This window comes from Quercus lobata, chromosome 7 (genome assembly GCF_001633185.2).
Source record: "Quercus lobata isolate SW786 chromosome 7, ValleyOak3.0 Primary Assembly, whole genome shotgun sequence".
In the NCBI taxonomy this organism is placed as follows: Eukaryota; Viridiplantae; Streptophyta; class Magnoliopsida; order Fagales; family Fagaceae; genus Quercus; species Quercus lobata.
Genome location: NC_044910.1, coordinates 24742423 through 24768706, shown reverse-complemented (window position 1 = coordinate 24768706; position 26284 = coordinate 24742423). Strand labels below are relative to the sequence as shown.

The window sequence follows — 26284 nt, the reverse complement described above, 5'->3', positions numbered from 1 at the left end:
GCAGGTTAGCACGAGGGGGCTGGCTACTACTGTATAAACTGTCAACTTCGTTTGCGACTTTATAGAGGTGTGGGCCTTTGTTTCTTAAATTCCACTGCTCTGTGTTCTTCTCTCTCACTCTCAAATTGAGTAAAAATAAAAATAAAAATAAAAATAAAAGGTGGTCCTAATCCTAATGTATGAACTCTTCACCCTGTCTTTATTGTGCCTTTTATCATCTTTGCTCTTCACATGCTCCCCCATTAGATGTTGTATACTTGCATTTACTTGTGGACCCCGCTGATAGTTGGGATGATGTTAACACTGTCACAATTTTTTTTTTTTAATTTAATTAAATAAATAATGATGCCCCATATTTTTTTAAGGTAATGCTCAAATTGGTTATTTACCATCACCATCATACTAAAGGGAAAATCTTTTAAGAGTACTAGTCTTTTAACATTCTGTTTATTTCGAAATAATATAATAATATAATTTTAAGTGTTTAATGTAATATGTAACATTTTTTAAGTCCAAACCATAAAAATTGGTGGTTTAGCACTGAAGGAGTGGTGTCAAAGGTCAAGTGACTGGATTGCCAACATCGGTTGATGGAGCGACGACTCTAGTGACCTTGCCACCAGATGAGGGGGAGGGTCACTATGTGCTTTCGTAAAATGTTTTACCAAGTTTTTAAATGTAAACATTTTACAAGTATTTTTACCAATGATTTTACGATCAATGAAAAATATTTTACAAGTTTGACCATATTTTACATAAAAACAAATACCAAAAAATGAAAAAATATTTTTAAAAAAATATTTTACTTCAAAACAAATGGAGCATAAATATCAAAATAACCATAAAAACCTAATATTTTGCTCCCAGCTAATAAGAAAACTATTCTAAGAATCATCGAAGGTGTACATAACTATTTATCTTTCTTATTTTACCTAGGAATGTAGAACAATATTTTTAACTTTCTATTAAAAACAATAAGAAAAAGAAGAAAATAGAACGGTATACCCAAGATCTTTACGGGTTATTATTATTATTATTTTATTTAGGTATAATTAGTTAATTACGTTCTATACCCTTGAGGTCTAAGAGAATGACACTCCACCCTAAATTTAAAGGGAAACAATAGTCAAATCCAATGACATTTATTTGACCTAACACATTTAACTTAACTTTAAAATTTTTGAGGACCAACCTCCCATTTGGTTAAGCTCCATTGCAGTTTCTAAGAAATGCCTACATGACGTGAACTTAAGGACAGTCTTATATGATCATCATATTCCTAACACAATGAAAGGGTAGAAATGTCTTTCAAGAAGGGGGTAACTCAATCACTGCGGTGGAAGAAAACATATATAATACTGCATGTATCTATCAATGCACTGCATAGTTGAGACTTGAGAGTTGAGAACATCCTTTAAACACATATAGCTGTTGTGTACAACCCAACATTGGTAGGACCTAGGAAAGCATCCTTTCATCAATGTTTTTTTCCAAAAAGACACCATTACTGCTTTATTCTTATTATTTCCCTTTTGATGCAAAGAAGTGAATATATAATTAGGGTTGCTATTAGGTTTTAGGGGGTCAAAACATAAACATACACATAAACATTTTTTTTATTAAAGAATTAGAAATATATTAAAATTCATATATATATATATATATATATAATTAAAGCTTCTATTAAAATATCATCTTCCTTTTTGTTTTGAAACTTAGTTTTAATAATATAAACAAATTGAAAAGTTGTTGATTTTGTAGTCCTCACAAGTTGTTGGCAAAATTCATGTAAGTATTTAATAAATTTTTGAAGTCTAAATGTTGAGAAAACTACATTATGCTCATAATGGTGAATTTCCACTTTCAACAGTTTTATTTTCATGATTTGTAAAATTATCTTGTTGATAAAACTTTTATACTGACAATCAAATATAATAAATTCTAAAATATTCATGTCTCTCTCTCTGGTCTAGAATTTAGCTAAGAGTAAGAAATTTCACAATATTGTAGTTGAGAATTTATTGCATCATAGAAAATATGTAATTGATATAATGCTCAATTATAATCCATATTACTAATGACAAAAACCACGTATAAATAATGATTTAGGTAGAGTTAGAAATCACTATAACAACCACAAAGACCCAAACTTTTAATTTTAAGTCTAAAAAAGGCAAACAACCAAACTACCAACATACCAAACACATAGTCATCATGAATATTGGCTAGGCAGCTAGTTTAGATTTTATATTTATGGGGGACCAACCTTTAACTCCGGAGGTTGATTTTCAATTTTGAGGCACAAAGTATGAATTTTTCGGAACAGACTTTCAACATTTTTTTATACTAATATATTCTATTTATTTAAAATCTTGAGGGACGGCCCATTGGTCTCTTCCTAGAGCTACTTGCTATTTTGGTAACAAAAAAAATAGGATTCATAATTTTTCCTATTGAAGGTTGCATTGCAATTTAGAAAAGTTAATTTTAAAACATGTGTTGAGGTCTAAAAAAAGTCACAATGTTGCACCAAGGCCCAAAATAGCATAAAGAATTGAACTCCATAAAAAAATAAAATACTTGAGCCTGCAATAAAGAGAAAAAAATGGTAGGCCCAAATCTATTAAGGGTTTTAAGGAGGAACTCAAGCCCACAAATGGGTAAGCCTTAGAACTCATGAAATGAAGGGAAGAAGAAAAGCCTAGCCAGAAAATCACTAGGGAGCCCAATGGTAAAAACTAGGCCGAGATACCCAGGGACTGCCAAGAGCTCGGGATCCTCGGGACGTGCAGCAAAGCCAAGGTTGGATTAAAACAGTTCAAGGCAGGTGCCAAGAAACACAAGGAACGAGAACAAATATGTCCCTATCAGCCACCCAATGATGCAAAAAAGAATCAGAAAGCTTGGGAACCAATAATTCATGAACAAGGGGCTGGTACCTCAGGGAACCGAGAAAGAAGAACCATGAAGGGAAGTGGCTAAGGAACTTTCAACTTGGCAGGAAAGAATCAGCTCACTTGGGAAAAATGACAAAGGGAAAGGCAGCTAAAAGCTAAGTCTGAAAAGGTGGGGTTTAGAAGCCTTGAAGGAAGGACTAAATGTTAGCTCTCTAAGGACACCACAGAATGGAAAGTCAACAAGAGACTTTTAGGGAAGAAACACCAAAAGAAGAAAATTATGAGAAATGAGGAAGGGGCCAGCCACCAATGTTACTAGCACAACATTGATTCTGGTACCTAGGGGAGCAAATGGGGGAAATTAGTGGTACCTTGGAAACCCTAGGAGGACACTATAAAAAGGGGAAGCAGCCAACAGTGAAGGGCAATTTAGCAACAACGAATTAGGGTAGAATCATTGAGAAAAATCTGTTAGAATTCAAAAAAGAAAGAAAAGAGAGGGAAATACAGCCCGGTGTCCTCAAACAGCCACTAGAAAACGCACTCGGATTCAAAGGGATTCAAACTTTGCAAGTCTTAGAAGCCTGAAGAGTCATCTAAGTCTGTAATTTTTGAACTTATTTGGACCTTGTAACATGTCCTAGTGAGCATAATGTATTACACAATTAAGAAAGTAATGGAATATTTCACATTGTCTTAAGGACCCGTAACATTTTATTTTGTATCTTTCTTTACTACATTGCTCCTTTACTGTTTCTTGCTGTTCAATGCATATATTTCTTATTTGCTAGCATGTATGTGTTGTAGGATTCGTGCTATGTGCACCATCTGGTTCGTAATTAGCCCATTTAGCTACAGTGAACCAAGTTCAGTCCCTTAAAACAACAAGTAAAGGGTTCAGGGTTCAGGGTCCTTGTTTCTACTTGGGCCTGGGACTGTCCAAAAAGGACCCACACAACATGATTTTTAGATAAACAAATATCAAACATTGTTTTGGTTCCTAAAACTATATGCCATATTTTAATTCTATAGGTATTACAATATTTTTTTAAAATTTTTTTTTTACTGTTTTTATTGATAAAAATAGCATTTAATAATAATCCCTTACTCAAACAAAAGGTCTTTTTGTTACATGCCTATTACATGATTAAGTATGATATATATTTTCAGTCAAAAAAAAGTATGATATATGTGGTGGTGAAAAATAAATCAAACTTGCTTTTTTCCTCACACAACTAATTTATAGAGATGGGATGTCAATCAGCCTTTGTTACCCTTGTTTAAGTGAATTAAGCTTACAAATGAAAGGATAAATGCTAAGTATAAGTATGAAACAAGGGAATTGATTAACAATAGTTTCAGATTGCTTATATTATGCTCCTTGGAATCGGCCCGAGATACAAATGACAATTGATTAAAGATTACAGTGATGATCCTTTACATGCCCCCTTTTACAAAGGCCTCTTTGCCTTATATAGTCTCTCAGGTTGTAACTTGGCCTTCCACTTGGAGGGTTAAGGTTCATTTCCCTTGATACTTGTCCCATCAGGGCCTCACTAGAAGGTTTCTACACCAGCCTATGAGCTATGATGACATTGTTCAGGAGTCATTTCCTCATTAATGCAGCCATCTAAGTGGGTTTAGAGCATTGAATGCAGAGGTGATGGGTTCTTTATCTGCATTCTTCCCTTTCTCGCTTGACGACAAATCTTCCTTCTCTTCCTTGGTTTGTGCCTGATGGTCTTCAAAACTGGTCCTCGGCCCTTCCAAGGACAAGTCAATATCCTCAGGGTCCTCGGGTATGGTAGTCTCCTTGTGCTTGTGGTGAGTTGTTTACATTCTCCCCAAGAACTCGCTATCAGTGCTTTCTGAGGTCTGTTCTTTTAACATTGGCCTTCTCTCATTTGCCCTCATTCTCGAAGTTCCGTCCTCCCACGATATATATTTGTGCCCTTTTATTTAGCTTTCTTTTAAAAAAATATTAGTAAAGGAACGAGAAAAATCAAATAGGATTGTAAAATGAATAGATTAATTGTGTCGGCTCATTAAAGTAGCATTTGGTAACTCTCTCTTTTTTTTCTTTTTCTTTTTTATGAATGTATTCCAGGAAAATGCAGTTTATTAAAATGCAAAAATGCATTATGGTAGGTTGCATTTTTCTAAATAATTTGCATTTGGTATTACGCTGAAACTATTACTAAAAAGTAATTATGAATGGAATTGTGTATGACATTATCATCGGAGAAATTGAGGAAATTGTTACCAAGTATATTGTCATTAGCAAAAACATTTTTTAATGCAAAATTATTTAATTAAAAAAAAAAAAACAAATGTAAATTTCCGATTGTCCCCATTACTAAAAGCCAAATACTTTTTGAAAACCGCATGTTTACTAGCTTCTGCTAGAACAACGGATTCCTTCGTCTAGAAAGCTATAATGAGGGGTATTAGCCACATTAAGCAAGGGCTTACCTAACAAAGAGGAAACGAAAATGCAATTAATTTTTGGTATGACATATGGCTCCCAAGGGGGCCATTGCGAAATAAATTTATAGGTCTTGTAAGTCCGTAACAAACTTTTTTATAACATTTTTACAAACGATTAATATGACAAATTCTTACTAGTTAGTTCTCATCTAAACTCATCATCGACATTATTTTTTTACTTTTCAATAACCACTTGCTACATTAGCAATTTATAAAATAATTTTTGATTTTAGCATTTTCCAAAGATAAGTCATACGAACCCTATCAAACATCAAAGTTGTAACCTCTTGGGACATCAAAACTTTCCATTCACATATTTCTAAATATTCTTAAACAAATTTGTGCATATATAGAAAACTAAAAACCTCAACAACCAAGCATTGGATGTTCAAATCTAGCCTTCATATGTTGGGCAATGCTCAACAAAGGAAGCAAGTAACTTCGCCCCTAACAGAGTCGGCTCTACGTTTAAGTGAGGATGGTCACAGGACCAATCTAATATATTGTCACCACCTTAATAAAAATATTGAACATCGTAACTTGAGAATTACAAAAATTTGGGTTCAACAAAAATAAGAGTAACATTATATCCACAATGATAGGCCAAAAACGTATTGACCCCTTGTGATAAATTAATTGATTAATTAGCCAAGTTTATTAATTAATCAAATTAACATGCAATGTACGTGGTAGCACAAACAAATCACCAATTAAACTAAGTATGCAGCGAAAATTAAATTGACACAGTGATTTGTTTACGAATGGAGAAACCCTACACGGCAAAAACCCCACCGGGTGATTTTAAGGTCACCACTCTTGAGAATCCACTATTATCAAAACAAGCGGTTACAAGTAAAGGAACCCAGTACCTTATACCAACCTACAGTTGAACCCTTACCTCAATACCCAATTGGACTTGTTCTGTAGTGACAATCTCTCATTTTCAATGCACAGCTCCCAGTACGTGACTAACCAATTGCGTGAATCCCAGTACGCAACTTCAATCACCAACTAGAAAAGATTGTTGGCTACAAAATTCTTCAGTTCATCACACAATGAAGATCATGAAGTTGCTTGGTTACAAAACCCTATGGTGTACAAACACAGCAACTTCTTCAAGAACTAGGGCAAACTAGGTTTCTGGTCACAATTTTCTTGAACAAAACTTTGCTCAACACTTGTGTAATTTGTGTCACCTTTGACGACCCTTAAAATAATCTTTATATATGTCTAGGGTTGTGAGAAAAGAAAGCCCAGACATATAATCATAGATTGGATCAAAAATAGACTCAAAAATCTAAGTTTCATAAACCTCGAACAGATACCCTATTTGTCGAGCTGCGGTCAAGCCACGGGATTCAAACAGCTCTAAGTCTCAATAGATGCTAGCTGTCGAGCTTTAATGAACAGCACTTTTCACATTGATTCTTGGACAAACTTGCATGGTTTTAACACTTGAACTTGAAACCTTGTTTCTTGAAGTATTAAACTTATTCTAGATCTACCCAATTACAAGTAAAATGTATTTTGTCAAAGAATTAGCCAATTACATAAAATAGTGACATATGTTCCTAACATTGAATCGCATATGTCCTAACAATCTCCCTCTTTGGCAATCCGTGACAAAACCACAACAAACAAATGAGATATGAGAGAAATCATAAATCACTCAACTCATATTCACTTGTTGAATACAATAAAATCCATCCTAACACAAACTCTTGAAAAACTTTGCAAGAAGAGAGTTTATGGCAAGTAGACTTTGACAACCTATATTTCTAAAACACTTTAAACAAAACTCATTAAGGCATCTTAGTGTGAAACAAAAATAATAGATTGCATAAAAGTTATAAGAAGCATGTGCATAAAGAGAGAAAAAAAACAACACATGAAAGGGTAGGTGAAAAACATACATCAATATATAAATAATATAAGTACAATGTATGTCAAAAATAGTCACAAGACCCATGTACAAGAGATAAATGTATCTAAAGTAGACAAAAAAGAAAAAGATACATAAAATCCTCACTACATCCCTCAATATCAACACTCTCTCTAACAAAAATCTCCTATACTAACCCTCCCCCTAACTATGACTACTCTCATAACCAAAACTATTTCCCCTTTTTGTCACGAGTGACAAAGGGTAAGAGTATCAAGTAGACATCTCGTCAGTGCTGGAAGAGCTAGCATCTCCATCCTCATCATCATCATCGTCGCCAAAGTCATCATCGTCCTCGGATGCCTCGGATGCCTCGAGAGGAGGAGAGGGAGACTCCACAAAGCCACTTCTCATAAATCTCCATGTAATCAGATCATGATGCACTACTCCTAAAACGTGGAGAGAATTCCCTATGATCCACTCCACATTTCCCATTTCCTCTATAAACCACCCATATCACCCATGATTGTGGTGGATCCAAACAAGTAGACCCACTTCTAACTCTCTATAAAAGGAACAAGTCTTAGTCACCAAGGGTAAGTTCTTCTACCATTCATAGTTTCCCATTCTTGTGTTCTAAAGAGAAAACTGACTTAACTGTTGAAGGGTCTTTGGTCGGGTCACACCAGTCACCCTTGACAGTTCCTTTTTTTCTTTTCAGGACCTACAACCATTAACATAGCCTGAAGTATTCCAACCTACTGATTTTTGTGCATCATCAATTGGTGCCGCCCGTGGGAATAGTACAAAAAAATGTTTCTAAGTGTTAACTTTTTTGCTTTCTCAAACAAAAAGGCTGCATGGTTCAGACTAGGTCAATGGCCACTAGTCCAAGACACCAGGAGAGTGAAAACGCCTCCAGTCACCCAAATCGTGCACCACCACCTCCGATGACCGTCTAACAACAGTTGCAGTCCATGGTAGCAGCGATAGCAAAACTAACACAACAGAACTAGGAGTTAACTAGAGAAGTCAACGACAACGTCAATAGCAACATGGTGAAGAACGAGGCCAAAATTCAGAGAATGAAAGGGCCATGAATAATGCCGAAGAAGACCAGTCCAGAGAAACTGTTACTCGTAGGGTACCATATTTGGAAAGGGAGATGGACCAGATGAAAAGAGCCATGGAAGAGATGAAGGATTCCATGAGAAGAACAAATCATGTGGATGATCTCATCCACAGGATTGATTCCCCCTTCATTGCGTCCATCACAAGTCATCCCCTGCCTTCCAAGTTCAAAATGCCTGCCTTGGACTCATATGATGGGACGCATGATCCTTGTGATCACATGCCACGTTCAAGACAACCATGCATCTTCAAGGTGTTCTAGACGAGATCATATGCAGAGCCTTTCCTACCACGTTGAAAGGCCCAACCAGAGTATGGTTTGGTAAGCTACCACCAACCACCATAACTTCGTTCTAGGAGTTAAGTTGTTCGTCAACAACCTTGTAAGGGGACAAAGGCAAAAGCGTTCCTCACCCAGCCTATTAAACATAAAACAAGGAGAAAACGAAAGTCTGCGTACCTTCATTAGCCGTTTTAACAAAGAAACCCTATTGGTGGATGAAATGGATGACAAGATCCTTTTAGCAGCTTTCTACAATGGAATCAGTTCAGACTTATTCATCCATTAGTTGTATGACCAGAAGCCACAGACGATGGCTGAGTTGATACATTCGGCCCAAAGTTTTATGAACACAGAAGACGCGATTATTGCCAAGAAGAAGAAGAAATGTGAACGACTAGAAAATGGTTATATACACCATCCAGAGCAAGGTCCTCATCCAAAGAAAGCCAAATTAAGGGAGAAAATGGATCGCAACAACAAGAAAGCAAGGTCGTCCTCAGGATGATACTCCAATTACACTGCCTTTAATACTACGCTTGACCAAGTTTTGATGCAAATCAAAGACGATCCATCCTTGAAATGGCCCAAGAGGATGCAAGGAGATCCTAGCAAGTGGAACAAAAGCAAGTATTATTCTTTTCACCATGACCATGGACATGATAAGGATAAATGTTATGACTTGAAGTAGCAGATTGAAGCTCTCATTAAACGGGGAAAGTTAAAAAAATTTCTTGGGCAAGACCACAAGGATGAGAGTCAGCTAATGAAGGGCAAAGCAGAAGAACCAACACGTCTACCGCTTGGAGAAATAAGGATCATTGTAGGAGGTACATCAACAGGAAGCTCGTCCAAAGCCAAGAAGACCTATTTACGAGAAGTCCAGAATGTGCAAATATCTAAACGACCACCAAGGGTGATCAAATAAGATGAGCCAGTCATTATTTTCACGGACGAAGATGCAAGATGATTGCACCATTCTCATGATGATGCGATTATCATTACTTTGGCAATTGCAAATTATACAACTAGAAAGGTGTTAATAGACAATGGGAGTTCAGCAGACATCCTCTACTATCTAGCCTTCTAGCAAATGAGAATTAACAAGGAATTACTTCGTCCAATGAATGTGCCATTGATTGGGTTTGGAGGAATGAAGGTTCTACTAGTAGGCACCATCTCCTTGCTAGTTGTGGTTGGCTCTTACCCATGGCAAATCAATAAGAAAGTGAATTTCCTTGTTGTAGATTGTTTGTCCTCGTACAATGCCATTATTAGACAACCAACTTTGAACAATTGGAGAGCTACAACGTCTGCCTACCACTTGTCTGTCAAGTTCCTAACGGAGTATGGCATTGGAGAAGAACAAGGAGATCAATTAGATGATAGAGAATGTTACTTAGCAATGTTGGCCATGGACGAGCAGATGCAAACAATGAACATTGAAGAAAGAAGAACATTGGCTGAACCAATTGAAATATAGGAAGATGTACCATTGGACGAGTCCAACCCGGAGAAGTTTACTAGGATTGGGATGAGTATGAGAGAGAAGATGAAGCAGGATCTTGTTGAATTCCTCAAAAAGAGCACGAATGTTTTTGCTTGGAGCCATGAAGACATGCCTAGAATTGACCCAAGTGTGATTACTCATCGTTTAAATGTGTCCCCATCTTACAAGCCCGTTCATCAGGAGAAAACGTCCTTCATCATAAGCCAAGGTTTGTTTTGTTATAAAATAATGTCGTTTGGTCTGAAAAATGAAGAAGCTACCTTCAAGAAACCTTTGATACACTTAGGCAATATAAGATGAAGTTGAATCCAAGTAAATGTGCCTTCGGAGTTGCATCAAGAAATTTCCTTGGTTTTATGGTTTCATATAGAAGGATTGAAAATCCGAGCAATCTTAGACATGGAGCCCCCAAAGAATATCAAGGACGTCTAAAGCCTCACTGGATGAGTAGCTGCCCTTAACAGGTTTGTTTCAAAAGCTACTGACAAGTGTTTACCATTTTTCAAAGTATAAAGGAAAGTGTTTGAATGGATGGACGAGTGCCAACAAGCATTTGAAGACTTGAAAGCTTATCTCGCTTCAACTTTGCTGCTAAGCTCATCCAAACCAGGTGAAGAATTGTATCTCTACTTAGCAGTGTCCCCTCATGAAATGAGTTCGGCTTTGATCAGAGAAGAGGGAATGGTACAGAAGCCCATCTACTACACCAGCAAAGCCTTAAGAGGAGCTGAAGGACGATATCCACCAATGGAAAAGTTAGCATTTTCATTGGTGATAGCAGCAAAAAAGCTCAGGCTTTATTTCCAAGCTCATGTAATCAACGTCCTAACAAATCACCCATTGAAGAAAGCTATGAATAAGTTAGAGGCCGCTAGACGATTGATCCAATGGGCAGTGGAACTTAGTGAATTTAACGTGTGATATTGGCCAAGAGAAGCAATAAAAGTTCAAGTCCTTGCAAACTTCATTGCCAAATTCACTCTTGCCAATAATTAGCAAAATGAAGGTCGGGGGACAAAACAGCGGGTCGTCCATGTGGATGGTTCATCCACACAGCATGCGGGAGGAATTGGGATAGTTTTACACTCACTAGAAGGGGATCATCTGGAGTATGCAGTCTGTCTACAGTTCCAGACAACCAATAATGAAGCTGAATATGAAGCCCTACTTCAGGGCTTGGAGATAGCTAAGTTACTTGGAGCAAATTCAGTCCTCGTCTAGGGAGACTCATAGTTGGTGATGGGCCAACTGAATGGAACGTGTGAAGACAAGGAAGAACGAATGAAGAAGTATTTGAGCAAAGTTAAGCAGTGCATCAAAGGCTTCACAACAGCCCAATTCCAGCAAATACCGAGGGAAGAGAATGCAGAAGCCGACGTCTTAGCCAAGACAGCATCTACGGACGAAATAATGGGAGATCAAGTTAAAGTCTAGTATATTCTGAGTATAGACATTCCAGAAGTGAATCAGATAGACGAAGTCACCAACTGGACCTCCCCCATTGTGTCTTATCTCAAGGACGGAGCTCTTCCTAAAGATAGAGAAGAAGCAGGGAAGCTAAGGGTAAGAGCAACGAATTTTTTCCTTAAGGGCGAGGTGTTGTATAAAATAGGTTTTTCTCAACCCTACCTGAGATGCTTAAACCCAAACGAGTCCCTTTACATCTTGAGAGACGTCCATGAAGGAGCCAGTAGAAACCATTCAGGGGCTAGGTCTCTCATCTATAAGATAGTCCACGCAGGATATTACTAGCCATCCATGCAAGTAAATGCTAAAGCTTATGTCAAAATGTGTGACAAGTGTCAGCGCTACAACAACATACCTAGGCAACCATCAGAGTACCTTACCCCCATTGTGGCCCTTTGGCCCTTTACTCAATGGGGGTTGGACATCCTTGGTCCCTTTCCCATGGAGTTGGACGACACATCCAATTTACTGGGCAATCTAAGCTATGGACAAAAAGAAAAATAGCCAAGCAAAATTCCAAAAATAAGTCTAAGGAAGAGGCTCATGTAAGTCTCTATTCCAAAAATAAAGTCCTAACCATGGACGAAGGACACTTGGAATTAAAATTGACAATGAAAATAAGAATAAGTATTCAAACGTGGACGAAAATATGTTCATAAATTAGAGGGTATCATCGTTCAAAAACCCTTTAATGTATCAAGCCTAAAAAAGGCAATTGTATGAATGCCCATCCTTAAACTTAGACGAGCTAAATGTACTTGCATAAATTCAAATGGTCCAAAACAACGGACCCCTTTAAAAAATAAAAAATAAAAAAAGAGACAAAAAACAAGGAAAATAAATAAAGGTGATTCCAAATTCTTTTTTTATAAACCACTAGGGGCAATATCCCCAGACTTTGGGTCGTCCTTGGCAGGCTGGGTGGAGGCATTGTCTTCAACATTTATATCTTCAGAACTCTTCTGGAGAAGAGAACTCTCAGCAGCAACGTGAAGTTTGATGGGACTGAAATCCACTCCAGAGAAGTGTTCAATTGCATCCATATGAACGTCTTCAAACCCAGCAGCATAGTTCTTGTCCAATAGGTCAATGAACTCGCTGGACGCTTTGAACGCCCTGATAGTAGCTGCTTTAGTTTCTCCTAGAAGAGTGTAGAGCTCGTCACTCCTCTTTTGGAGGTGGTCAAGACGAGTGTCCTCAATGGCATTTGCTTTTAACTCTTCGATGAGGTTATTCAGCTCCTTTACCTCATCCTCCAATTTATCCCTCACTTCAGCTCGACGATTGAATTCTTTCTCCATTTCCCAAATCTTCACCTGAAGATTGACCCTTTACTTATCCAATTCATAAGCTTGTCTAGACACCGCCATAAACTTAGTCATAGCCTGTATGAAGAGATATGGACATAAGATAAATGGACGAGATAATTTAATTGGTGAATAGTTAAAGACGAGAAAAAGTACCTTGAATAGGTCATGAAGTGTACATCATTCAAACTCCTTCACAGACATGTCATAGCATTTGGCAACGTCCTCCTCAAACACAGCCTACTGAAACCTCTCCCATGCAAGGCCTTCACTCCTTAGAAGGGTCATGGGGCTACCACTTGGAGGTTTGGATGGGGTGACTTCAGGAGAATTGGATGAGTCCTCATCAAGGATTTTCACTAACGATTGTTTGGCAGGAGCAGGAAGGACGAAAGAACTAGGCTTGACGACCCCAGGCTTAGACGACCCATGTTTAACCTTCTTGTGGCCTCGATGACTAGGAAGACTCTCCATATCTATCATCTTGGATAGAGTCTTCCTTTTCTTTGCACCAGATGGACGAGGTTGGGAGTGGACTTCCTCCTAGATGGCTTCCTTGTCTGCCAAGCCCTTCCCCTTGTTCTCCTTCATGGTTGCCACCCTTACAAAAAGAAGGACGTGTTAGAACTTAGACAAATTAAACAATCAAGATGCAATGTAAATTAATCACGTCTACGTGTAGTGAGATCATGAGCAAGTGCTTCCTCAATTGGTTCAAGTCCAAGCTTCCAAGTGGCTAGATGACGCGATGTTACTAGAAAATGAAATGTCATGTTTGTGAATGAGCGTGTCTACTGGATGCGATCAAGATAGAACTTGCTCAAAGAAGGTTGTCTTACAGCTGTGAAAAAAAAATCAAATAGAATTAGATAAATATAACAAAAGAAATAAAATAGGTAGTGAAAAGTAACATACCCTCTAGACGAAGATTCCCCATCTCATCAGTGTAGGGAGAAAATGGGTCCCTACCTACCTCAACTGGGTTTCCAGCCCAGAACCCAAAGACAAAGAAGAACTTTGATGCAAATCACGTTATGAAGAACAAAGAGTTTTTATTGTTTTTTCCTTTTCCTATTTGAATTAGGATTTATTCACTCTAGTACTTTGAATTAAAATCCTTTTCCTAGTTGAATTGAGATTTTAATTGTTTTTTTTTTCCTAGTTAAATTGTTTTTCCTTTCTCAAGTAGAAGTAGGTTTATTATTTCTTTTCCTAAAAGGAGTAGGAGAAATTCTATTCTTATAAATACTCTTTATAGAGAGGTTGATTATTGATGTTATGCGTTAATTAATAAAAGTTTGTTAGAGATATTTTCTCTATTATTTTGCCTACTAGCCTAGTGTTCTTGTGGAACTTAGGTTTCGTGGAAGAGTTGTAATAATTGTGTGTTACAGATTCTGCTTCTATACGCTTTACGCTGCATCAAACTTTATCTTCCATCTTCTATCAGAAGTGGGGAGGGATCTGACCAACCTACAGTTTGAATCCCTAGTAGAAAACTGGTAAAAGCTTAGAGATTGACTAATTTCTGAAGGTTTATAACAATATAGGAACTCATCCACAATGAGAGGAAGGTTCCCATCAAAGACTTCCCTCCACAATATTTGCATGGATATAATAAGCCTCCATGCATTGGGGTTGAGTTGGTTAATGTCTATGCCTAACTTATGGAGATTTTCCCTAGCAAAGGCACTAAGAGGCAACCTAAGCCTCCTTAGAAGATAAGTCTCGTATATGCCAACCCCAAAACGAGGGTTATAGCACCATTCATCGCGGCCAGCCAAACAAGGGTTAAGGTCATCCGGGATCTAGTACCAACTCCTAGGGGAATTAAGTTTAGCCTCGTCCATCTTAGAATGGATGCCTACAGCACAACAATATAAAGTCTCCCCTTCACTTGAAGAGGCAGACGAGAGGGCACTGGCAAATGTACCAATAAGTGACCCAGAGGCCATTCTCGTCCTCATCTCTTCTTGGAGGTCTTCTAAGGGAACTCCAGGAACCCCAGGTAAGTATTGCTTGTTTATGGCGTTCCCCACATCACTACTACTGTTGCTACTACCTTTACTACTACCATTAGAGCTATTCTCATCATGGTACTAGTCTATCTCCCTCTCATCACTATTACTAGATGAAGACACAATAATCTCAGACATTTTGAAAAGCTCTAAAGAAGAAAAACCTAAAGACGAGAAGAAGAGGATACCTGGCTCTAAACAAGGATGACTAAGACCAAAAGAAAACTCATAGACGAGTGCTGGACGACATAGGTTAGAGGATAAAATATGAGAAATGTGAGAGGGTAGGAGAGGAATTCCACTATTTATAGGCGACTAACCTGGACACTGAAATGACGTGAACCAACCAAAACATGCCACATGGCACTCTTCTTGAAGTACGAAACGACACAACAAGCAAAGCCTCAAGATCATGCCACGTGTCATTATCTGGAGCATTCAATTTTAGATTACCCACAACCAATGGAAAGACACCATAGGTCAAACCAACAGTAACATAAACGATACAAGGACAAGAGGGCAACTGATGGGGGCTCAAGTTTACAAGATTCGTCCATAGTGGTCATCCAAACAATTAAACAACGTCTATAGCCTAATTGCATCCAGAAAACCTTAAGAGAGAAGCCCAACAATAGCATCATGTATATGACCAATACTCGTCCATTAATAGACGAGTATTCTTTCTCATGATGGTCGTCCAGGACTGACACAAGGGCATGGATGACCAGAAGATACTTAGTGAATTCTACAAGAAAACTTCTCATAAAGCTCCATGTAATTAGATCATGATGCACTACTCCTAAAACTGTTAGGATTAATATCCTTAAACCCTATTGTATGATGCTATGTATGACATTATGTATGACTTAATGTTGTAATTAATAAAGTTGTTTTGTCATTATCTAAAATAATGGTAACATGAATATTTGGGCATTATCATATAGTTCATGAGATGTATAGTATGTGATTTAGTCATAGAAGATATAAATCACAAGTTCTTTATAAACTTAGAATTTTAGTTCATAATCAGTGATGAAATTGGGCATTTCATCTACGAATACTACAATATATCAACTAAGATGATTTGTTTTAATCATAGAAGTGGAGACTTCTAGTTGATATGTTGATATGTTTTAAGAGTTAAGACGTATTGAACTGGACCGTTATGAGATTTATTATTCTTCTAACGACTGTCAAATAAATAATAAATCTCACAACTTCTATTTACATGAACTCTTAATCATGAGAGATTAATGAACCTGATCATGAAGTGTAGGTTACTTTGATATATCAGGAGTGAGATCTAAAGTCACGATCAAATTCTCAGTATGTTGGGTAGCCACATTTAGTGTTGATGAAACATATATTCTCAAGATGGAATTCGTAATCTCTTAACGGATATATAAAATATTCTCTTGAGATAAGTTTAAAGGGTTTGGTTATTCAGAGTGTTAGGCCTAACCACTTTAGTAAGAAGTTACTAAAGTATATATTTATGAAATTGGATTTCATAAATATATGATGAATAACTTAAAGGATTAAACCAGGTACTCAAGGATTAAGATGTAGTAATCTTCAAAGTGGCAATCAACATTCAAGACTTTGTATTACTACGAATATTTTATGAAGGGGTATAATAAAGTCTTGGGATATAATTTATTAATAAAGCCTAAAGTGCAATTATATTTATATACTGGTATTGAATATAATTTATAGTAACTTTGGGCTTGTCAATATTTGACAGAAAAGCCAATGCCCATTAAAGCTAGTGTCTTATTTATTCCCTTTTGGTCCCACTCCAAGCCACATACTAAAGCCCAATTGGAATGGCCCAAAAGGCTACCCCAATTCGATAATCAGTTATAAGGAGAGAAACATAAAGAATTTTGTAAGTGAATAAAAAGGTTTGTATGTGAGTGTTGGACACTCTCTTATTCTCCCTTGAACACATACGTTTAAACTGATTAAGAGACCACACTTTTTAGGCATCAAGTGGAATTAGAGTGAAGATTAAAAGTGTTCTCGAGTGCTTTTAATTTTTGGTTTTGAATTTCATCACACCAAGGTACGCTCTCTTGTTCTTATATTCTGAAATTTACATAGTACATGTTATCAATTGTGAATGAAGTAGATCCATTAATTTTCCGCTGTGTTTATTCTGTATGCGATACAAACATGTATTTTTCCAACAATTGGTATCAGAGCAGTCTTCATTTTCAAATTTTTATAACATGTGTTGTGAGTTTTGGAATTAGAAATAGTAATTTCATGATGTTAGAAGTTTCCACACTCATATTTTTGCATGGTTGTTGAAATTACTATTTTATAAAAACTGATATTGATGTTATGATGTTGTTTAAGTTTGATATTAAGTATGTTAAATTGAAATTTAAGGCTATAGCATTAATGGTATTCAGTTTTGATCTCAAACTCAATCTATTATGTTCATATGATGGTAGTTTGTTAATGAAAAACCGTTGAAAACTGTTTGGTAAAAATTCTGGAAAATTCAATTTCACAAGTTTTGACCGATCAAGAATTCCCTTTGATCGATCGATCGAACAAGAATCGAGAATCGATCGAGTCAAGCAGATTGTTTATGCTGAATTTATTAAAATTTCAACTAATTGAGAATTCCTTTCTATCGATCGAATTTGCTTTTTCGATCGATCGAATAGGAATCGAGAATCCATCGAGTCATCCAGATTGTTTATTAAAATTTTCTTCATGATTTCAATCGATCGAAAGATACATTCAATCGATCGAAAGTTAAGAATTTTGAATTTTCACTAAGTGTTTTCACATTTAAAAGTACAAGGCTATGTGTAATGAGATTACACATGTTTTCTAATTAAAAACCTTTCTTTTTAAATATCTAGTGGGAGAGAGATACAAGGGTTGGATCTCACTGCCTCCATTATTGGTTCATAGTAGTGTGGGAAAGCACCTCGTCTTGGCGTATATGTCTTGTGATCCCAAAGGATGGTGTTTACTTCATAGTACTACAAGATTGAACTACCCGTTTAAAGTAGTGTGAACAAGTACCTTGTCTTGGCGTATATGCCTTGCAATCCAAAGGAAGGTGTTTTGTTTCATGGTACTACAAGTTTAAACACTATAAGGGAGATGAAATGTGGCTACACATGATTCTAGATAATGGTGTACACTAGACTAAGTGTAATGTTAGCCTCCCAAAGGAGCTATGTCATTATTACTTAGAGGCTAAAGTTAATGCGGCATATTATTAGTGTTTGATAAGAGTTATCATGATAGCACTAATAATGAGAATAGTTCTCAATCAATCATGATGTTTATAATATACTTGCTACCAAGGAATTATAGACACGGATTAGGTTGTCGTTGCATAAATTATATCATGGTTTTATTAAGGTTCTATACTATATGCTTATATGCTAAATTGATAATGTCCAATTTACTTATTATATTCATATTTATTGTTTTCAGATTTTATCATGGCATCTTTTAGCCCACTTGTTGCTATTCTTAATCAAAACAAACTAACTGGAAAAGAAACTTGGACATTTTTCTCACTGCTGAAGAGCACAAGTATGTGCTTAGTCAACCTTGCCCTAACTTTCCATCATTAGATGCTCCTCTTGAGGAAAAACAACAATATGATCATTGGCAGAAATCTAATGAGATGGCCAAGTGCTATATCCTAGCATCTATCTCAAATGTTCTACTGCATCAAATGCAGGATGTAGAACTAGCTTCGGACATAATGTTAAGTCTGAAGGAGATGTTTGGTGAGCAAGGCTGTTTCGCAAGGCAAGAAACTATGAGGCAAATTTATAATACCAAAATGACTGAAGGCACTTTAGTGAGGGAGCATTTTCTTAGGGTAATCTCTCATCTAAATACACTAGAGGTTTTAGGTGTCGATATCGATGAAGAATCCCAAGCATATATGATACTCCAGCCACTACCAGAATCATTCAAGGAATTCAAACTTAATTATAACATGAGCAAAAAGATTTATACATTGTCTGAATTAATGAATGAATTGGTGGCAGCAGAAGGCATTCTTGGTATATCCAGTGATGATGCTAATATAGCTAAAGCTTCTAGTTCTCAACCTAAGTCAAAAGGCAAGAGTAAAAAGAAGAAGAAGAAAGACTTCACCAAGCAGGATGGTAAATAAATTGCCTTAGGAGTTGCCTCCAAGGAAAAGAAGGACTACGCCAAAAGAAAGTGTTTCCATTGTGATGAGAAAGGTCATTGGAAGAGAAATTATCCAAAATTCAAAGCTGCCAATAATAAGGGTATGAAAAGTTCATTCTTTCTTAAAATATGTTTAGTACAAAATCCCACAGATTCCTGGTATGTGGATTCAAGTTGTACTAACCATATCTACAATTCTTTGCAGGGGTTCCAGGAGACCAGAAAGCTGAGTGAAGGGGAATTGTTTCTTACTTTGGCTGATGGAAGCAGAATTCCAATTGTAGCTGTTGGAGTGTTTAATTTATGCTTTGATTCTAGGGTTTTAATATTGGAAGACTGACTATATGTACCTAATGTTCATAGGAATTTAATTTTTGCAACTTATTTAGGTAAACATGGATATTGTGTTATTTTGAAAGACAATGTTGTAATAAAGAAGGATAAAGTGTTTATCTATTCTGGTAATATTTTTGATGGTCTTTATATTTTAACTCTTGATAAGCATGAATTAGACAATTCTGAATTAGATAATGACTCTCATGTAAAATCATTAAATAGAAAGTTTCCTTCTACTAATGATGCATATCTTTGGCACTTGCATTTGGGTCATATTAATTCAAACAAAATTCAAAGACTAATCAAAGATGGTGTTTTAGAACCATTGGATTTTGATGGATTTTCAGTTTGTGAATCTTATTTGGAAGGCAAATAACCAAACGACCTTTTAATGCAAAAGGTAGAAGAGCCTGAGAGTTGCTCGAATTTGTTCATACGGATGTATGTGGTCCTATGTCAACCCAACCAAAAGGAGGTTATGAGTACTTTATCACTTTTACCAATGATTACTCAAGATACAGTTATGTGTACCTAATGAGATGGAAATCTGAAGCCTTTGAAAAGTTCAAAGAGTGGCGAATACCTTCTTGGGGATTTCAAGGATTACTTAATTCAAAATAGGATTGTATCCCAATTAACTACAACTAGAACTCCCCAACAAAATGATGTAGCAAAGAGAAGGAATGGGACTCTTTTAGAAATGGTTAGGTCCATGATGAGTTATTCAACTTTACCAATTTTCTTTTGGGGATATGCACTAAAAACTGCAATGCATATTTTAAATTTAGTTTCATCAAAATCAGTTCCTAACACACCTAAGGAATTGTCGAGTGGACGCAAGCCTAGTATGAAATATCTCCACATTTAGGGATGTCCAGCATATGTGTTGAAAGGGAAGCCTGATAAATTGGAAGCTCAAACAGAAGTATGCATGTTTTTAGGGCATTCAAAGGAAACTAAGGATTATTTATTCTATAATCATAAAGATAACAAAATGTTTGTTAGCACCAACGCAAAATTTTTGGAAGATGATTATGTGAATAATTTTAATCCTAGAAGTAAAGTTGTCTTGACTGAATTGGATGAACCTGTAATTGAACAACCAATGAATGAAACTAGGGATAATGTGGATGTATTAGATACACCACAAAATTCTACTCATGAGATGACTAGTACACAGGTGCCTCGTCGTAGTGGGAGGATTATAAGGCCACCTATAAGATTTATAAGTCTGGGAGAAACTTATGAAGCTATCTCAGAAGAGGCTGAATCTGATCCTTACACTTATAAGGAGGCAATGAATGATATAGATGCACATCATTGGGTCAAAGCTATGAAATTTGAATTGGATTCAATGTATTTCAATCAAGTTTGGGATCTTGTGAAGGCGTCTAACGGCATTAAACCTGTTGGTTGCAAATGGGTTTACAGGAGGAAGAGAGGGATGGATGGAAAGGTTGAAACCTTTAAAGCAAGGCTAGTAGTGAAAGGGTATACACAAAAAGAAGGTATTGATTATAAAGAAACATTTTCACCAGTAGCAATACTTAAATCTAGTAGAATTCTCTTATCCATTGCTGCTCATTATGATTATGAAATTTGGCAAATGGATGTCAAGACTGCATTTTTAAAATGGCAATCTTGAAGAAGAAATCTATATGATGCAACCAGAATGTTTCATAGCAAATAACCAAGAGCATATGGTATGCAGGTTGAAAAGATCCATTTATGGACTTAAGCAAGTATCTAGGTCATGGAACATCAGATTTGATCAAGCAATCAAGTCATTTGGTTTTGAACAAAATCTTGATGAACCATGTGTGTGCAAAAGACATCAAGATAAAATAGTAATGTTCCTAGTAATTCATGTTGATGATATTCTACTTATTGGAAATGATGTAGGGGTAATGTCATCAGTAAAGGTTTGGTTGTCAAGCCAATTTGATATGAAGGACTTGGGTGAAGCTAACTTTATTCTAAGGATCAAGCTTTGGCGAGATTGCAAGAATAAGATGTTAGGTATGTCATAAGTTGGATATATAGATAAGATTTTAGAACGGTTTAGCATGCAAAATTCCAAGAAAGGATTGCTTCCTTTCAGACATGGAATTCCTCTATCTGATGACAAAGGCCTTAGACTCTTAAGGAAAAAAATATGAGACAAATTCCCTATGCTTCTGCAGTGGGAAGTCTCATGTATGCCATGTTTTGTACTAGACTGTTAGGACATATGTGAATCATGTTAGGAACATATGTCACAGAATTAGTTAATCCTTTGACAAAACATACTTTACTTGTAATTGGATAGATCTAGAATGTGTTTAATGCTTCAAGGAACAAGGTTTCAAGTTCAAGTGTTAAAACCATGCAAGTCTGTCCAAGAATCAAGTGAAGAAGTACTGGATTTTAAAACTCGACAGCTAGTATCTATCGAGGTTTTGAAGGCTGTTTAAGCCCAATGCTCGACAACTGCTCGATAGATAGGGTATATATCGAGATTTAAGAAAATTAGATTTTCAGTTCTGATTTTCATCCAATCCATGTATAAATGTTTGGGCTTTTTTTTCTCACAACCCTAAACATATATAAGGATTGTTTTTAAGGCCGTCACAACTGATGCACCTCAATGCAAAATTTTTCACGAGCATATTGTGAATCGAAGACATATGCCCTAGTTCATCTTTCTCTTTAAGAAGCTGCTGTGTTTGTACGCCGTAGGGTTTTGTAACCAAGGAGTTTCGTGATCTTTATCGTGTTGATGAATTGAAGAACTTTCCAGCCAACATCCTTCTCAAGTTGGTGTGTAAGCCGCGTACTAGGATCTACACATCAAATTTATTAGTCACGTACTAGGAGCCGTGCATTGAAAGAAGAGATTGTCACTACAAAACAAGTCTAATGAGTATTGGGGTAAGAGTTCAACTATAGGTTGGTATAAGGTACTGGAATTCCTTTACTTGTAACCGCTTGTTGTGATAATAGTGAATTCTCGAGAATGGTGACCTTAAAATCACCTGGTAGGATTTTTGCCTTGTCGGTTTTCCCCATTCGTAAACAAATTACGGTATTAATTTATTTTTCATTGCATTTTAACTTAGTTGGTGATTTTTTTGTGCTACCACGCTTATTGCATGCTAATTGAATTAATTAATTAACTTGGCTAATTAATTGGTTAATTCATCACAAGGGGTCAATACTTTCTTGGCGTATCATAGACCAGATATCTGTTATTCAGTTGGTATGGTCAGCTGATATCAATCAAATTCAGGATCAAAACATTGGCAAGCTGTAAAGCATATCCTCAAGTATCTACGGAGAACGAGAAATTATATGCTTGTTTACCGATGTAAGGATTTGATACCTATTGGCTATATAGATTCAAATTTTCAATTAGATCTTGATTTCAAAAAGTCCACTTCAGGTTGTGTATTCATCTTAGGAGGTGGAGCCATAAGTTAGAGGAGTGTTAAGCAATCTTGTATTACTAACTCTACCATAGAAGTTGAATATGTTGCTGCTTGCGAAGCGGCAAAGGAAGCCATTTGGCTCAAGAAATTCTTTTCTGATCTTGGTGTTGTGAGAATAGAGAAAGTTCCTATCACATTGTTTTGTGACAATAGTGGAGCGGTTGCACAATCCAAAGATCCAAGGAATCACAAGAAAGGAAAGCACATTGAAAGAAAGTACCATATCATTCAAGACATTGTTGCTCAAGGAGATGTAGTAGTAGCAAAGATAAATAATGCAAATAATCTAGCATATTCCTTTACGAAAACATTGTCCCAAAGGACTTTTGAGTCATTTTTGGAGGAAATGGGAGTTAGATTAGTGCACAATAGTCTTTAGGGCAAGTGAGAGATTGTTAGGATTAGTGTCCTTAAATCCTATTGTATGATGCTATGTATGAATTAATGTGGTGATTAATAAAGTTGTTTTATTATTATCTAAAATAATGGTAACATAAATATTTAGACATTATCATTTAGTCCATGAGATGCATAGTATGTGATTTATGTGATTTAGTCACAAAAGATTTAAATCACAAGTTCTTTGTAAACTCAGAATTTTAGTTCGTAGTCGGTGATGAAATTGGGCATTTCATCTGTAAATACTATAACATATCAACTTAGATAATTTGTCTTGATCATGGAAGTAGAGACTTCTAGCTGATATGTTGATATGTTTTAAGAGTCAAGATATATTGAACTAGACTACTGTGAGATTTATTATTCTCCTAACGACTGTCAAATGAATAATAAATCTCAAGACTTATATTTACATGAACTCTTAATCCTAAGAGAATAATAGACTTGATCATGAAATGTATGTTACTTTGATATATCAGGAATGAGATCTAAAGTCACGATCAAATACTCAGTATGTTGGGCAACCACATTTAGTGTTGATGGAACATATATTCTCAAGATGGAATTCATAATCTCTTAACGGAGATATAAAATATTCCCTTAAGATAAGTTTAAAGGATTTGGTTGTTCAGAGGGCCTAACCACTTTAGTAAGGAGTTACTAAAGTATATATTTATGAAATTGGATTTCATAAATATATGATGAATAAATTAAAGAATTAAATCGGGTACTCAAGAATTAAGATGTAGTAATCTTCAAAGTGGCAATCAACATTCATGACTTTGTATTACTACAAATATTTTATGAAGGGGTTATGTATATAATAAAATCTTGAGATATAATTTATTAATAAAGCCTAAAGTGTAATTATATTTATATACTGGTATTAAATATAATTTATAGTAACTTTGGGTTTGTCAAGATTTGACAGAAAAGCTGAGGCCCATTAAAGCTATTGTCTTATTTGTTCCCTTTTGGTCCCACTCCAAGCCACATCCTAAAGCCCAATTGGAATGGCTCAAAAGATTAGTCTAATTAGATAATCAGTTATAAGGAGAGAAACATACAGAATTTTGTAAGTGAATAAAATGGCTTGTATGTGAGTGTTGGACACTCTCTTATTCTCCCTTGAACGCATACATATAAACTGATTGAGAGATCACACTTCTTGGGCATCAAGTGAAATTGGAGTGAAGATTAAAAATGTTCCCGAGTGCTTCTAATCTTTGGTTTTGAATTTTACCGCACCAAGGTACGCTATCTTGTTCTTATATTCTTAAATTTACATAGTACATGTTATCAATTGCGAATGAAGTAGATTCATTAATTTTCCACTGTGTATGTTTTGTATGCGATACAAACATGTATTTTTCCAACAAAAACGTGGAGAGAATCCCCCATGATCCACTCCACGTTTCCCATTTCCTCTATAAACCACCCATATCACCCATGATTGTGGTGGATCCGAACAAGTAGACCCAGTTCTAACTCTCTATAAAAGGAACAAGTCCTATTCACCCAAGGTAAGTTTTTCTACTATTCACAGTTTCCCATTCTTGTGTTCTAAAGAGAAAACTAACTTAACTGTCGGAGAGTCTTTGGCCGGGTCACACCGGTCACCCTTGATAGTTCCTTTTTTCTTTTTAGGACCTACAGCCATTACCATAGCCCAAAGTATTTCAGCCTACTAATTTTCGTGTATCATCACATAGGTTTCTTAAGTAAAAATTGCACTAGTTTCTCAGAAAAAAAGAAGTAAAAATTGCACTAAGTTTATAAACTTAACCAACTTAGTAGAACTCATGAGCAAGCTCAACCTCATTAAGTTATTGAGAAACTAATGAACAAAACTTGAATATAAAAATTGAGCCTGTTGTTAGCTCTAGGGGAAAAGAAAAAAAAGAAAAAAAAGTACAGAATCAAGCTTTGAATATCTAAATGCTCAACTTGCCGTCTTGGCTCATTTTATAGCCGCCAAAGTAATATATATTGGGGAGTAACCCGCAAAGTACAGCATATTTTTCTATATCAATATAGGTATCACAAATCACTAATTAATTACAAAAAATAATTCAAGATTTATTTATTGTGTTGTTAAAATAGCATTAATCATATTTATCGTCATATCAAGTTGTAAGGGATTTGTAGTACTTTTAACATTTTTCAATTTGGGGGATTATTTAGATAAAAGTTTAAAGCTACTGTTGATAGACAGATTCTGAATTTGGTTTAGAAACAAATTTTCCACCTAACTATTTGCAAGTTCATGAATTAGAAACGAAATTGCTCATTGCTTGATTATCATCTCTGCAGGGCCCGCTAAATTTTTTGATCCTTTAGTATCTGTTAAATCACATTACTTTAACAACTGCTAGGTACTACTAAAGATGGTTGTGGGGTTTATTGATGAAGTCTTCTTCACGATACACTTTTTGTTCATTTCTTAATAAATGATCTATTTCTTCTTGGTTACTAAAAGTCGTTCTGTCCACAATGGAAGTCTTTCTTTAAAGTGGAAATAATACATTTTGTGTAATTAGTTCTGTAAAACAAATACCCTTATTTAAAGTTTTCGTGTTGCCAGGGTTAAGTATGATGTTTTCCAATGATGGACGTATTCCAAAATGCCTTAAACTATGTTAGGAACAATAAAGACAATGAGAGACAGCTATTCCTATGACTTCTTTACATGAATGGTTTTCTTCCTAATGTTGCAATTATTGAGGCTAATCTGGCATCAATTGGTGCCGGCTTATGAGGAGTTTCAGGATCTTCCTACTATGGTGCAAACTATTTTGTTTTTGGATTAACTCAGATAGTTTTAGTACTTTTCCCCGAATAATCAGTGGTGGAGCCAAGTTATGATTTTAGTAAATCTATTAAAATATACTTAAAACACATGCATACAAATTTATAATAAG

General features: G+C 35.9%; 1 protein-coding gene across 1 annotated transcript; it reads left to right on the top strand.

Annotated features, from left to right (window-relative positions):
- The first annotated feature begins 14821 nt into the window (after nt 1–14821).
- LOC115951785 lies at nt 14822–19395 on the top strand. The gene is made up of 4 exons (XM_031068931.1): nt 14822–14969; nt 18445–18546; nt 18588–19133; nt 19367–19395. Exons 1-4 carry the CDS (start codon nt 14822–14824, stop codon nt 19393–19395), a joined length of 825 nt encoding a protein of 274 aa, XP_030924791.1.
- The last annotated feature ends 6889 nt before the right edge of the window (nt 19396–26284 follow it).